General features: G+C 57.0%; 1 protein-coding gene across 1 annotated transcript; it reads right to left on the reverse strand.

The window, feature by feature from the left end:
- Positions 1-78: 78 nt before the first annotated feature.
- Positions 79-15,152, reverse strand: LOC144678481 (E3 ubiquitin-protein ligase BRE1B-like; the record flags this gene model as incomplete). The annotated part of the gene is made up of 6 exons (XM_078538248.1): positions 79-225; positions 952-1,098; positions 7,815-7,936; positions 12,617-12,829; positions 13,345-13,492; positions 14,985-15,152. Coding segments are annotated over 6 exons (945 nt in total), but the record flags the coding sequence as incomplete, so codon positions are not given.
- Positions 15,153-16,202: the final 1,050 nt, after the last annotated feature.

The raw sequence follows: 16,202 nt of genomic DNA on the forward strand, positions 1-16,202 counted from the left end.
TCAGCAATACGACTCCCTTTCTCGGGGTAACTCGGACACCAGCACCCCAACAGCGAGCAGCCGGGGTTTACAACCCCTTCACCCCTGTCCAAGCAGGTTCGGGAGGGGAGGGGAGGGGGGAGAAAGGGGGTGGAAAGTTCGGGAATTTACCTTGTGTATATGCAGCGTAATCTGTCCGCCCTGAAAGCCCGCCGGACCGCCAGACACGTGGTAGCCAGAGTTCAACTGCAAGAGAAGACGGGAGAGGGGTGAGGGGACAGTCGCTGGCTTTGTCAACAGCAGTACAAAAACAGAGAGGTTGCTGTTAAAAGCTCGATAGAACCCTGGTTCGCCCCCAGCTGAAGGTCTGAGCTCAGTCCCGGGCTCCGCACTTTCGGAAGGACGCCCAGGCCCTCGGACAGGGCGCGGAGGAGATTTACCGGAGTGGCCCCCACCCCCCGCCTCCCCCAGTGATGAGGGGACGTGGGGAGAGACTGGGATCGTTCTGCCCTGGAGCGGAGGGTGAAGTGGGGGTGGGGGGGAGGTTGAATCGAGGCGTTCCCAATCGGGAAGGGGGTTGGGATCGAGGGATCGAGGGGGGAACCTGTTTCCAGTGGCAGGAGAGTCGGGAAATCAGAGGGACAGAGATCGAAAGCGATTGGGAGAAGAACCAGAGTCGGTGGGGAGGGGAAGAGGTAGGGAAACGTTTTTTTGATTCAGCGAGTTGTTGTGATCTGGAAAGTTCTGCCTGAAAGGGCGGTGGAAGCAGGTTCAATAGGAACGTTCAGAATGGGGGAATCGGAGAAATACTGGAAGGGGAAGCAACGTGGTGGTCGGGGCGGGGGGGAGAACAGCAGCAGGGCGGGGGGGGCAGAGGGATCGATCAGATAGCTCTCGCGAGAGGCTGGCACGGGCTCAATGGGCTGATGGGCCTCTGTAAGGTCCACTACGTGTGCCGTGCAAGCGAGTTACCTGCTCTAGCGCCTCGGCCAAGTGTTTGTTCAGTTTCTGTTCGCGTTTGCGCAGCTTCTCGATGTCCCATTGCAGATCCTCGATGGTCGTCTCCATCTCGGACACCTTGGTCTCTGCCGATTGCACCTTATCCTGCAGCTCGTTGTACTGAGGGAGGGGGTTTGGGGTGGGGGGGGAAGAGAAACAGGTAGAGAAGAGGTGAGACGACAGACATCAGGGAGCACGAAGAGGCCATTTGACCTCCGCCCCGCCACTCAGTCAGATCACTGGTTGATGGGTGGCCTAAATCCTTACATCCCCCCCACCCCCAACCCCCATATCAGACCGTACCCAACCAGCCCCCGTTTGCAAAAACCCACAACAAAACGTTGTGATGCCATTAGAGATGTGATTCTGCGATCGGACAGCACTCGCTGGACAACCCTGAATGCACCCAAGAGGTACGCTAACAACCAATGTTAAGATAAACGATTGAGCTCGTAATGTGGCTCATTTATACGTGCTCAAGGTGACATACATTCACACGCAGGGACCCATTCTCTGCAAACAAAGGGAAAGCGTTCCGGCCTTGCGCCTTTCTCGAGTTACCCGGGAGCTTGGGTGCCTCGAGCTCCCTGTTGCTTTCTTCGTAGCAACACCTCGGCCAATCAGAGCTGACTTGCCAACCAATCGGCAGCCTTTTCTCCTGCAGTATAGATTGTGGTGATTGTTTGAAATTTGGCATTCTTGGGTTGGTCCTGATGAGCCCTAGGCGGAAAAGCTTTGGTGACACGCCCCTGTTCACCCCATATCCCTTCACCCAAGAACAAAAATCAGCAGGAATAGTTCACACACTCCGGCCAACAAAGGAATTAGGAGCAGGAGTAGGCTAGGCAGCCCCTCGAGCCCACTCTGCCATTGAATAAGGTCATGGTTGATCTGCTTGTGGCCTCAACTCCCGATGACCTGAGACTCCCCTGTTAATCAAGAATCTATCTCCTTCTGCCTTAAAAATGTTTAATGGCCCAGCCTCCACCACTCTGAGGAAGAGAGTTCCAAAGAGAGAAAAAAATCTCTCATCTCCGTCTTAAACGGGAAACCCCTTATTCTTAAACTGTGTCCCCGAGTTCTAGTCTCTTCTACAAAACGTTCTTTCAGCATCCCCCCCCTGTCGAGCTCCCTCCCCTCAGAATCTTATGTCTCGATAAGATCGCCTCTCATTCTTTTAAACTCCAACGGGTACAGGCCCAACCTGCTCAACCTCTCCTCACAAGACAAACCCCCTTCGTCCCAGGAATCGGCCGAGTGAACCTTCTCTGAACGGCCTCCAGTGCGAGTCTGTCCCTCCTTAAGTCAGGAGACCAAAACTGTCCCCAGTGCTCCAGGTATGGTCTCACCAACACCCTGTACAGTCAGAGCGAGACTTCCCCACTTTTATACCCCATCCCCCTCGCAATAAAGGACAACATTTCACTTGCCTTCCCCAATCACTTGCTGCATCTGCACACCAACTTTTCCTGATTCATGTACCAGGGCACCCAGATCCCGCCATACCTCAGGGTTCTGCAATCTCTCTCCGTTTAAATAACATTCTGCTTTTCCAGGCTTCCCGTCAAAGTGCACAACCTCATGTTTTCCCACATTATAATCCATCTGCCAAATTTTTGCCCACTTACTTAACCTACCTATATCCCATTGCACACTCACGTCCTCTTCACAACTTAACTCTCCTACCTACCTCTGTCACTAGCAAATTTAGCAACCATGCCATCGGTGCCTTCATTCAAGTCATGGATATAAATTGTAAATATTTGGGGCCCTAGCACTGATCCCTGTGGTACTCCACGCGTCACATCTTGCCAACCAGAAAATGACCCATTTATGCCGACTCTCTGTTTCCTGTTTGCCCCCCAATCCTCAATCCATGCTAATATGCTACCCCCTTACACCATGAGTTCTTATTTTGCGTGGCACCTTGTCAAATGCCTTCTGGAAATCTAAATTCAGCACATCCACAGGTTCCCCTTTATCCACGTTGCTTGTTACTTCCTCAAGAGAGCTCTAGTAAATTAGTCAAACACGATTTCCCATTCACAAAACTACGTTGACTCTGTCTGATGGCCTTGAGATTTTCTAAGGGCCCCGCTACGACCCCCTTAAGAACTGATCCCAGCAATTTCCCTACGACAGATGAGAAGCTAACTGGCCGGTAGTTTCCTGCTTTCTGTCTCTCTCTCTTTCTCGAAGAGGGGAGTCACATTCGCTATTTTCCAATCTGATGGGGTTTTCTAGAATCGAGGGAATTTTGGAAAATTAAAACACATCCACTATTTCTGCATCCACTTAAGACCCGGGGATGCAGTCCATCGGGGCCTGGGGATTTGTCAGCTTTTGGTTCTCATCTCAGCACCCTTCCCCCTGGTGGATTTAATCGATTTACATTTCCTCTGTCTTTCACCTCCCGATTCACACTTGTTTCCGGGATGTTATCTGTATCCTCTACAGTGAGAAGGCAGGCTCAAAATATTTGTCCAATTCATCCACCATTTCCTTATTTCACATGACTAATTCCCAGGCACACTTTCTCTCTCTCTCTCAAGCATCAACGCTCACTTTATTTATCGGTATCAGCGCTGTTGGCTCCCATCGATATCTTGGAGACTTTAATCAAATCACCCCTTGCCCGCCAAAACTCCGGGCGGTTCAGCCCTGCTTTGGTGAATCTCCCTCCGTGGTTCAGTCCACACCGTGTTCCGGTGAATCTACGCTGCACCCGCCACCCCCGGCCGTCATATCCTTCATACAAACATGACTAAACCCTTCACCCACTCCACCACAAGATAAAGAACCTAAGACCAGAAGAAACAGAAGCAGGAATAGGCCATCCGGCCCCTCATGTCTGCCTTCCCTGCTCGATAAGATCGCAGCTGATCTGATTGTGGCCTTAACTCCACTTTCCTGTCTGTCCCCCACATAACCCTCGACTCCCTCATTGATCAGAAATCTGTCTCACTCGGCCTTGAGTCTATTCAATGCCCCGGCCTCCACTGCTCTCTGAGGGGGGAGAGAATCCCACAGACGCCCTCTGAGAAAAGAAATTCCTCCTTATCTCCGTCTTCAACGGGAGACCCCTCATTCTGAAACTGTGCACCCACCCCTTGTTCTAGATTCCTCCCCGACGAGGGGGAAACATCTTCTCAGCATCCCCCCTGTCGAGCTCCCTCCCCCCTCAGAATCTTATCTGTCTCGATAAGATCGCCTCTCATTCTTCTCAACTCCAATGGGTACAGGGCCCAACCTGCTCAACCTCTCCTCACAAGACAAACCCCCTTCATCCCAGGAATCAGCCTTGGTCGAGTTCAGTAACACCACCGATGCCATGTCTGGTTGCTAGCATGGGAGGGATGATGATCTCTCAACACTGGGTCCTGCCCACAAGGCCGAGTTGCCATAGGGACTGGGTGCTGGGACCAGTGCTGTGCACCACTCACCCCCCACGACATGGCTGGGGGAAAGGGAGTGGTGCTGCGGCTAACACACAGGAAGACAACAACAAAAGACAGGAGCACGTTCATAAACTTATGGAATAGGCGGACAGTTGTCAAAAAGAATGCAACTTAGTACATTTTGGTAGAAAAATAAGTACACCTCACAGGCCTTGGTTAATAGCATACCTTAGCATGGTCTGAAGGATTATGCAGACCCAGAACTGTGCACAGTGCCCCGAGTGTGGTCTGAGGGATATGCAGTGTGGTCTAACCGAGGGATACGTAGACCGGAACTGTGCACGGTGCCCCGAGTGTGGTCTATCCGAGGGATACGGAGACCAGAACTGTGCACAGTGCTCAGAGTGTGGTCTAACCGAGGGATACGGAGACCAGAACTGTGCACGGTGCTCCGAGTGTGGTCTAACCGAGGGATACGGAGACCGGGACTGTGCACGGTGCTCCGAGTGTGGTCTAACCGAGGGATACGGAGACCGGGACTGTGCACAGTGCTCCGAGTGTGGTCTAACCGAGGGATACGGAGACCGGGACTGTGCACGGTGCTCCGAGTGTGGTCTAACCGAGGGATACGGAGACCGGAACTGTGCACAGTGCTCCGAGTGTGGTCTAACTGAGGGATACGGAGACCAGAACTGTGCAGTGCTCCGAGCGTGGTCTAACCGAGGGATATGGAGACCAGAATTGTGCACAGTGCTCCAAGTGCGGTCTAACCGAGGGATATGGAGACCGGGACTGTGTACAGTGCTCCCAGTGTGGTCTAGCCGAGGGATACGGAGACCAGGACTGTGCACAGTGCTCCAAGTGTGGTCTAACTGGGGGGTACGGAGACCGGGACTGTGCACAGTGCTCCGAGTGTGGTCTAACGGGGGGATACGGAGACCGGAACTGTGCACAGTGCTCTGAGTGTGGCCTAACCAAGGGATATGGAGACCAGAACTGGGCACAGTGCTCCCAGTGTGGTCGAACCGATGGATATGAAGACCAGAACTGTGCAGTGCTCCGAGCGTGGTCTAACCGAGAGATATGGAGACCAGAATTGTGCACAGTGCTCCAAGTGCGGTCTAACCGAGGGATACGGAGACCGGAACTGTGCACAGTGCTCCGAGCGTGGTCTAACCGAAGGATACGGAGACGGGGACTGTGCACGGTGCTCTGAGCGTGGTCTAACCGAGGGATACGGAGACTGGGACTGTGCACGGTGCTCCGAGTGTGGTCTAACCGAGGGATACTGAGACTGGGACTGTGCACGGTGCTCTGAGCGTGGTCTAACCGAGGGATACAGAGACCGGGACTGTGCACGGTACTCCGAGAGTGGTCTGACTGTGGGGTACAGAAGCCAGAACTGTGCGCCATGCGTGGTCTAACCAAGGTTCTACAAAAGTTGAACTTTCTGCCCTTCAGTTCTCCCCCTCTAGATATGAGCCCATCATGACAACAGTGCTACGTCTGAGATTCCTTTGCCCAACAGACCCACTGTTAGTGGAGCACGACGTGGCCTCATGGTTCAAATTCAAAATTCCAGCACCTCAGACATGTGGATTTTATTTGTGCCGCAACAATCGAGGGAAGAGTGGGGATGGGGGTGCTGGCAGTTCCTGCACATCCTCCAGTTGCAGTCTCAGCTGCTTCATCAAAACAAACAAGCTGGCTTGACACAGACTAACACCAAAGTAAAAGTTCACCCATGTTGGGTCTACGCAAACCAGAAAAAAAAATCGCAAGTTCTTATATCCACTTTTTGCTTCATTTATTCGTTCACGGAATGGTGGGCGTCGCTGGCTGGGCCCAGCATTTTATTGCCCACCCTTAATTGCCCCTCATGAAGGTGGTGGGTGAGCCGCCTTCTTGAACTGCTGCAGTCCATGTGGCACGGACACACACAGCGCTGTTAGGGAGGGAGTTCCAGGATTTGGACCCAGCGACAGTGAAGGAACGGCCGATATATTTCCAAGTCGGGATGGTGAGGGGCTCGGAGGGGAACTTCCAGATGGTGGTGTTCCCCATGTGTCTGTTGCCCTTGTCCTTCTAGATGATAGAGGTCGTGTGTTTGGGAAGCGCTATCGAAGAAGTCTTGGTGAGTTGCTGCAGTGCATCTTGTAGATGGTACACACACTGCTGCCACTGTGCGTCAATGGTGGAGGGAGTGAATGTTTGTGGATGGGGTGCCGATCAAGCGGGGCTGCTTTGTCCTGGATGGTGTCGAGCTTCTTGAATGTGGTGGGAGCTGCACTCATCCAGGCAAGTGGGGAGTATCCCATCACACTCCTGACTTGTGCCTTGTAGATGGTGGACAGGCTTTGGGGAGTCAGGAGGTGAGTTACTCTCCGCAGGATTCCCAGCCTCTGACCTGCTCTTGCAGCCACAGTGTTTATATGGCTGGTCCGGCTTAGTTTACCCATCATTGATGGGGGCTTCTCTCTCTGCAAGACGTGCTTCTGATAATTCAGTGACAGTCGAGCACAAACAGGCGGAATATTTCAGCAAACGGGATTCCGATCTACCGATGGACTCGGACGGCGGGGAATCGGCTGCAATACGATTTGGCAAAATTCCGGAGGATATTAGGGATGAAACGATGGGAGGAAAGAAATAAAAAACCACATTATCCCAGGTCAGGTTCCAAACAATGCTCTGGTTTCAAGAGCCTCACCCTCCTCCAATTGGGGTACTCGGGCTGTCAGGGGCGTGGTGGGTGGGGAGAGGTTCGCTCCTCACATGGTCGCAGTCAGTTCCTCGATGATACTTGATTCAAACCCCCTTCCTCCACACTTGATTCAAACCCCCTTCCTCCACCCCTTCCTCCACCCGCCCCCCACCCCACCCCCACCCCACCACCGCCAATCACAGCACCAACACTCGCAGGCGGATTCACAAGGGGGGTGAGGGGAGGAGTAAACCACCCCCCTCAACGATTCAGCTAGCGATCGGGACCCAGCCGCGCGGGGATGGGGGTCGTCGACCATGTCAGCGTTAACGTTCCTACCTCACGTCTGGTGGGCCGCAGGAGTCAGGGGGTTCAGGTCATGGGGGAGCGGGTAGCAGAGTCGGTGGACTGGTATTCCAGAGACCAAGGGGGGCGCTCTGGGGACACCTCCCTGTCCCCACGGCAGGCTGCGGGATTCGAATCCAACAAAAATCCGGAATTACCCATGTCAATCGTTGTTCCCGGAAAAAAAAATAAATCCATCTGCTTCACTCCTGGCCTTCGGAGGGGAGGGGCGGAGGAAATCTGCCCTCCTTACCCGGTCTGACCGACATGAGACTCCAGGGCACCACAGCCATAAGGGCAATTAGGGGGGGCCAACAACGCCCACTTCCTGTGAATGAAGGACAGAGAGGGGAAAGGGGGAGGGAGGCACGACATGGGGGCAGCATTACCTCCATTGACATCTTGTGATGTTTGCCCTGTAGCTGAGTGGTCAGGTCCTGGAGACGCCTGTTCTCGCCCATCACGTCCTTGTTCAGACACTTGGTGCAGTCCTCGAGCCCGTTAAACTCCACTGTGAGACAGGCAGGCAGGCAGGAGGAGAGGGGGAGACGGGCAGGCAGGCAGGAGAGGGGGAGACGGGCAGGCAGGCAGGAGAGGGGGAGACGGGCAGGCAGGAGGACAGGGGGAGACGGGCAGGCAGGAGGAGAGGGGGAGGCGGGCGGGCAGGAGGAGAGGGGGAGACGGGCAGGCAGGAGGAGAGGGGGAGACGGGCAGGCAGGAGGAGAGGGGGAGACGGGCAGGCAGGAGGACAGGGGGAGACGGGCAGGCAGGAGGACAGGGGGAGACGGGCAGGCAGGAGGACAGGGGGAGACGGGCAGGCAGGAGGACAGGGGGAGACGGGCGGGCAGGAGGACAGGGGGAGGCGGGCGGGCAGGAGGACAGGGGGAGGCGGGCGGGCAGGAGGAGAGGGGGAGGCGGGCGGGCAGGAGGAGAGGGGGAGGCGGGCGGGCAGGAGGAGAGGGGGAGGCGGGCGGGCAGGAGAGGGGGAGACGGGCGGGCAGGAGAGGGGGAGGCGGGCGGGCAGGAGCAGGGGAGGCGGGCGGGCAGGAGGAGACAGGCAGGCAGGAGGAGACAGGCAGGCAGGAGGAGAGGGGGAGGCGGGCAGGCAGGAGGAGACGGGCAGGCAGGAGGAGAGGGGGAGGCGGGTGGGCAGGAGGAGACGGGCAGGCAGGAGAGGGGGGGACGGGCAGGCAGGAGGAGACGGGCAGGCAGGAGGAGAGGGGGAGACGGGCAGGAGGAGAGGGGGAGGCGGGCGGGCAGGAGGATTAGAGGGGGAGGCGGGCGGGCAGGAGGGGGAGAAGGGGAGGCGGGCGGGCAGGAGGAGACGGGCAGGCAGGAGGAGAGGGGGAGACGGGCAGGAGGAGGAGACAGGCAGGCGGGGGGGGGGGGGGGGGGACGGGACGGGCAGGCAGGAGGAGAGAGGGAGAGAAGAGACAGAGACAGAAACAGAGGGAGAGAAAGAACAAGAATCCAAATTAAATGCAGTTCCTTCAACGCAACAGTTTTTATTCCGTTCTTGGAAAGTGCATCGCTGGCTGGTCCCAGCATTTATTGCCCGTCTCTAATTGCCCGTTGAGAAGGTGGTGGGTTAGCCGCCTTCTTGAGCCGCTGCAGTCCCCGGGTGGTGTAGGTACACCCACAGCGCTGTTAGGGAGGGAGTTCCAGGATTCGGACCCAGCCACAGTGAAGGAACGGCCGATATATTCCCAAGTCGGGATGGTGAGGGGCTCAGAGGGGAACTTCCAGGTGGTGGTGTTCCCCATGTGTCTGTTGCCCTTGTCCTTCTAGATGATAGAGGTCGTGTGTTTGGGAAGCGCTATCGAAGAAGCCTTGGTGAGTTGCTGCAGTGCATCTTGTAGATGGTACACACACTGCTGCCACTGTGCGTCGGTGGTGGAGGGAGTGAATGTTTGTGGATGGGGTGCCGATCAAGCGGGAGTTGCTTTGTCCTGGATGGTGTTGAACTTCTTGAGTGTTGTGGGAGCTGCACTCATCCAGGCAAGTGGGGATTATTCCATCACACTCCTGACTTGTGCCTTGTCGATGGTGGACAGGCTTTGGGGAGTCAGGAGGTGAGTTACTCTCCGCAGGATTCCCAGCCTCTAACCTGCTCTTGTAGCCACAGTATTTATATGGCTGGTCCAGTTCAGTTTCTGGTCAATGGTAACAGCCAGGATGTTGATAGTGGGGGATTCAGTGATGGTAATGCCATTGAATGTCAAGGGGCGACGGTTGGATTCTCTCTTGTTGGTGATGGTCATTGCCTGGCATTTGTGAGGCACAAATTTTACTTGCCACTTGTCAGCCCAAGCCTGGATATTGTACAGGTCTTGCTGCATTTGGACACAGACTGCCCTCATCTGGTCACCAAAATGTTTCGGGAATGATACAGGGCTATGAGGAGAGAGTGGGGCAGTGGGATTAGTCGGGGATTGATACAGGGCTATAGGGACAGTGGGCCAGTGGGGTTAGTTTGGGATTGATATATGCATATGGGGAGTGATCGGGGCAGTGGGATTAGTTTGGGGATTGATACAGGGCTATGGGGAGGGGGGCAGTGGGATTAGTTTGGGAACTGATACAGGGCTATGGGGAGAGAGCGGGGCAGTGGGTTTAGTTTGGGGACTGATACAGGGATATGGGGAGAGAGCGGGGCAGTGGGATTAGTTTGGGATTGATACAGGGCTATGGGGAGAGAGGGGGCAGTGGGTTTAGTTTGGGGATTGATACAGGGATATGTGGAGAGAGCGGGGCAGTGGGATTAGTTTGGGGATGATACAGGGCTATGGGGAGAGAGCGGGACAGTGGGATTAGTTTGGGGATTGATACAGGGCTACGGGGAGAGAGTGGGGCAGTAGAATTAGTTTGGGGATTGATACAGGGCTATGTGGAGAGAGCGGGGCAGTGGGATTAGTTTGGGGATTGATACAGGGCTATGGGGAGAGAGCGGGGCAGTGGGGTTAGTTTGGGGATTGATACAGGGCTATGGGGAGAGAGCGGGGCAGTGGGATTAGTTTGGGGATTGATACAGGGCTATGGGGAGAGTGCGGGGCAGTGGGATTAGTTTGGGATTGATACAGGGCTACGGGGAGAGAGTGGGGCAGTGGGATTAGTTTGGGGATTGATACAGGGCTATGGGGAGAGAGCGGGGCAGTGGGATTAGTTTGGGGATTGATACAGGGCTATGGGGAGAGAGCGGGGCAGTGGGATTAGTTTGGGGATTGATACAGGGCTATGGGGAGAGAGTGGGGCAGTGGGATTAGTTTGGGGATTGATACAGGGCCATGGGGAGAGAGCGAGGCAGTGGGATTAGTTTGGGATTGATACAGGGCTATGGGGAGAGTGCGGGGCAGTGGGATTAGTTTGGGATTGATACAGGGCTACGGGGAGAGAGTGGGGCAGTGGGATTAGTTTGGGGATTGATACAGGGCTATGGGGAGAGAGCGGGGCAGTGGGATTAGTTTGGGGATTGATACAGGGCTATGGGGAGAGAGCGGGGCAGTGGGATTAGTTTGGGGATTGATACAGGGCTATGGGGAGAGAGTGGGGCAGTGGGATTAGTTTGGGGATTGATACAGGGCCATGGGGAGAGAGCGAGGCAGTGGGATTAGTTTGGGATTGATACAGCGCTACGGGGAGAGAGCAGGGCAGTGGGATTAGTTTGGGGATTGATACAGGGCTATGTGGAGAGAGGGGGGCAGTGGGATTAGTTTGGGATTGATACAGGGCTATGGGGAGAGAGCGGGGCAGTGGGATTAGTTTGGGGATTGATACAGGGCTATGGGGAGAGAGCGGGGCAGTGGGATTAGTTTGGGGATTGATACAGGGCTATGAGGAGAGTGCGGGGCAGTGGGATTAGTTTGGGATTGATACAGGGCTACAGGGAGAGAGTAGGGCAGTGGGATTAGTCTGGGGATTGATACAGGGCTATGGGGAGAGAGCGGGGCAGTGGGATTAGTTTGGGGATTGATACAGGGCTATGGGGAGAGAGCGGGACAGTGGGAATAGTTTGGGGATTGATACAGGGCTATGGGGAGAGAGTGGGGCAGTGGGATTAGTTTGGGGATTGATACAGGGCTATGGGGAGAGAGCGGGGCAGTGGGATTAGTTTGGGATTGATACAGCGCTACGGGGAGAGAGCGGGGCAGTGGGATTAGTTTGGGGATTGATATAGGGCTATGGGGAGAGAGCGGGACAGTGGGATTAGTTTGGGATTGATACAGGGCTATGGGGAGAGAGCGGGGCAGTAGGATTAGTTTGGGGATTGATACAGGGCTATGGGGAGAGAGCAGGGCAGTGGGATTAGTTTGGGGATTGATACAGGGCTATGGGGAGAGAGCGGGGCAGTGGGATTAGTTTGGGGATTGATACAGGGCTATGGGGAGACAGCGGGGCAGTGGGGTTAGTTTGGGGATTGATACAGGGCTATGGGGAGAGAGCGGGGCAGTGGGATTAGTTTGGGGATTGATACAGGGCTATGGGGAGAGTGCGGGGCAGTGGGATTAGTTTGGGATTGATACAGGGCTACGGGGAGAGAGTGGGGCAGTGGGATTAGTTTGGGGATTGATACAGGGCTATGGGGAGAGAGCGGGGCAGTGGGATTAGTTTGGGGATTGATACAGGGCTATGGGGAGAGAGCGGGACAGTGGGATTAGTTTGGGGATTGATACAGGGCTATGGGGAGAGAGTGGGGCAGTGGGATTAGTTTGGGGATTGATACAGGGCTATGGGGAGAGAGCGGGGCAGTGGGATTAGTTGGGGATTGATACAGGGCTATGGGGAGAGAGCGGGACAGTGGGATTAGTTTGGGGATTGATACAGGGCTATGGGGAGAGAGTGGGGCAGTGGGATTAGTTTGGGGATTGATACAGGGCTATGGGGAGAGAGCGGGGCAGTGGGATTAGTTTGGGATTGATACAGGGCTATGGGGAGAGTGCGGGACAGTGGGATTAGTTTGGGGGTTGGTAGATTTTGCTATTTGATCCAGCAGATTCCTGTGCTCTGGAAGGGGCTGCCTGAACGGGCAGTGGGAGCAGATTCAATCGGAACACTCAAAATGGGGCATTGGATAAATACTTGAAGGGGAAAAATTCCCAGGGCAATGAGGAGACCGTGGGAGGGGAGCGGGATCAATTGGACAACTCTAGGAGAGAGCTGGCACAGGGTGGACGGGCCGAATGGTCTGCCTTACCTTCGCTGTTGAGTTTTTGGCAGAGGTCCTCGATGCGCCGGTGTAGCTTGTCAAAGACTTCGACGATTCGGGCCACAGCGTTCTTGGAGAAGGCCATGCGGTCCTGCAGCTGAAGTTCAATCTCCTCGCTGCTGCTGCTGGCCAGTGTGGCCAAGAAGGAGAGGGCCGGCTCATTCAGCTCCTCACCGGTAAAGGAAGGCAGAGGTGTGGGGTCTGCGGGAGGGGTCGGGAGAGCCAGGCAGAATCAGTTGCCGCGATACAGGGAATAAAGTCACGTGCCCAATGGCCCAGCCCGGCCTTCCCTCCGACAGCGCAGCCCACCCTCGCTCCCTCAGTACTGACCCTCCGACAGTGCGGCGCTCCCTCAGTACTGACCCTCCAACAGTGCGGCGCTCCCTCAGCACTGACCCTCCGACAGTGCCCCACTCCCTCGGCACTGACCCTCCGACAGTGCGGCGCTCCCTCAGTACTGACCCTCCGACAGTGCAGCTCTCCCTCAGCACTGACCCTCCGACAGTGCCGCGCTCCCTCAGTACTGACCCTTCGACAGTGCGGCTCTCCCTCAGTACTGACCCTCCGACAGTGCGACTCTCCCTCAGTACTGACCCTCCGACAGTGCGACTCTCCCTCAGTACTGACCCTCCGACAGTGCCCCGCTCCCTCAGTACTGACCCTCCAACAGTGCCCCGCTCCCTGTTGTAGGAGAGGCAATGCTCCAGTAACCTGACCTTTATCCGGCTCCGGTTCCCCCTCGCACTCCTGAATCTCGCCGGGGTCAGTGGGGTCCCTGATCTCTGCCTCCTGCTTCGGGCCGTCCGGCGGCTCCTCGGGCTGAGAGTCGTAGCGGTGCAGCAGTACCTGGACATTCTCATCCAGCTGTGAGGGGGGAGAGGGGGAGAGAGAGGGGCGGAGGGGGGAGAGGGAGAGAGAGAGAGGCGGAGGGGGGGAGGAGAGAGAGAGAGAGAGAGAGGCGGAGGGGGGGAGAGAGAGAGAGAGAGGCGGAGGGGGGGAGAGAGAGAGAGAGAGAGAGAGAGGCGGAGGTGGGGAGAGAGAGAGAGAGAGAGAGGCGGAGGGGGGGGGGAGAGAGAGAGAGAGGCGGAGGGGGGGGGAGAGAGAGAGAGGCGGAGGGGGGAGAGAGAGAGGCGGAGGGGGGGAGAGAGAGAGGCGGAGGGGGGGAGAGAGAGAGGCGGAGGGGGGGAGAGAGAGAGGCGGAGGGGGGAGAGAGAGAGGCGGAGGGGGGAGACAGAGAGGCGGAGGGGGGGGAGAGAGAGAGAGGCGGAGGGGGGGGAGAGAGAGAGGCGGAGGGGGGGGAGAGAGAGAGAGGCGGAGGGGGGGGAGAGAGAGAGAGGCGGAGGGGGGGGAGAGAGAGAGAGGCGGAGGGGGGGGAGAGAGAGAGAGGCGGAGGGGGGGAGAGAGAGAGGCGGAGGGGGGGAGAGAGAGAGAGGCGGAGGGGGGGAGAGAGAGAGAGGCGGAGGGGGGGGAGAAAGAGAGAGGCGGAGGGGGGAGAGAGAGAGAGGCGGAGGGGGGGAGAGAGAGAGAGGCGGAGGGGGGGAGAGAGAGAGAGGCGGAGGGGGGGAGAGAGAGAGAGGCGGGGGTGGAGGGGGGAGAGAGAGAGGGGTGGAGGGGGGAGAGAGGGAGAGGCGGAGGGGGGGAGAGAGAGAGAGGCGGAGGGGGGAGAGAGAGAGAGGCGGAGGGGGGGAGAGAGAGAGAGGCGGAGGGGGGGGAGAGAGAGAGAGGCGGAGGGGGGGGAGAGAGAGAGAGGCGGAGGGGGGTAGAGAGAGAGAGGCGGAGGGGGGGAGAGAGAGAGAGGCGGAGGGGGGAGAGAGAGAGAGGCGGAGGGGGGGAGAGAGAGAGAGGCGGAGGGGGGAGAGAGAGAGAGGCGGAGGGGGGGAGAGAGAGAGGCGGAGGGGGGGAGAGAGAGAGAGAGAGGCGGAGGGGGGAGAGAGAGAGAGAGGCGGAGGGGGGAGAGAGAGAGAGGTGGAGGGGGGGAGAGAGAGAGAGGGGTGGAGGGGGAGAGAGAGAGAGGGGTGGAGGGGGGAGAGAGGGAGAAATGGGTTACTCGTGGCCCATCACCAGTACTTCACTGAGAAGCTGCCTGAGTCACACGAAGCGAAGGGAACTGAATTCAGCAGCTCCACCCGTGCGCGTACCCGCTTGGATCCAAGAGCGAGAGTCCCATTGGGCTGGGAGGGAAAGCGTGTGGGTGCCAGGGTATCGGTGAGGGGGGGTCCCGCAGCGGGGGAGGATTTCAGTCACTTCCATCCCGGGGACAAGACTCCACAGTTAACCTGCGGGTGGAGGAGGGTCACGCAAGCAGGGGCCGGGTGGGGGGAAGGGGAGGGCCCGGGCGGGCGGGCGGGCGGCTGACCTGGGTCCAGTAGCGGTTGACGATGAGGAGGGTAGCGTCGTCGGTGGCCTGCCGCTTCTCGAGTTTCTCGATGCGCTCACGGAGCTCGTCCTCGATGGCCTGTCGCTGCTCCAGCCTCTCCGCCAGCTTCTTGTTCTTGAACTGCAGAACCTTCAGGTCCATCTCCTCCTGGAACAGGAAAGGGAACAGGCGCTGAGGCCACAGTGAGGATAACGGAGAGGGAAGGGGCTGGCGGGCGGGGGAGAATCGCACAGTATGATCCCAGGCAGAGCTGCGCTGATCTGACACCTCCGAAACAGGGATGTCCCAGCACAACTTCATTTTAAAAAAGTCCTTAACTGGCTCAGCCAGCATCTCCCCTCCAATCTCCTACACCCCTCCCTATCTCTGTAACCTCCTCCAGCCCCTACACCCCTCCCTATCTCTGTAACCCCCTCCAGCCCCTACACCCCTCCCTATCTATAACCTCCTCCAGCCCCTACAACCCTCCCTATCTCTGTACCCTCCTCCAGCCCCTACACCCCTCCCTATCTCTGTAACCTCCTCCAGCCCCTACACCCCTCCCTATCTCTGTAACCTCCTCCAGCCCCTACAACCCTCCCTATCTCTGTACCCTCCTCCAGCCCCTACACCCTCCCTATCTCTGTTACATCCTCCAGCCCCTACACCCCTCCCTATCTCTGTAACCTCCTCCAGCCCCTACACCCTCCCTATCTCTGTAAACTCCTCCAACCGCTACAACCCTCCCTATCTCTGTAACCTCCTCCAACCCCTACACCCCTCCCTATCTCTGTAACCTCCTCCAACCGCTACAACCCTCCCTATCTCTGTAACCGCCTCCAACCGCTACAACCCTCCCTATCTTTGTAACCGCCTCCAACCGCTACAACCCTCCCTATCTCTGTAAACTCCAATCTCCTACACCCCTCCCTATCTCTGTAACCTCCTCCAGCGCCTACACCCCTCCCTATCTCTGTAACCTCCTCCAGCCCCAACAACCCTCCCTATCTCTGTAAACTCCTCCAACCGCTACAACCCTCTCTATCTCTGTAACCTCCTCCAATCTCCTACACCCCTCCCTATCTCTGTAACCTCCTCCAACCCCTACAACCCTCCCTATCTCTGTAACTTCCTCCAACCCCTACAACCCTCCCTATCTGTAACCTCCTCCAGCCCCTACAACCCTCCCTATCTCTGTAACCTCCTCTAACCCCTACA

Source organism: Cetorhinus maximus, unplaced genomic scaffold (genome assembly GCF_964194155.1).
Source record: "Cetorhinus maximus unplaced genomic scaffold, sCetMax3.hap1.1 HAP1_SCAFFOLD_4377, whole genome shotgun sequence".
In the NCBI taxonomy this organism is placed as follows: Eukaryota; Metazoa; Chordata; class Chondrichthyes; order Lamniformes; family Cetorhinidae; genus Cetorhinus; species Cetorhinus maximus.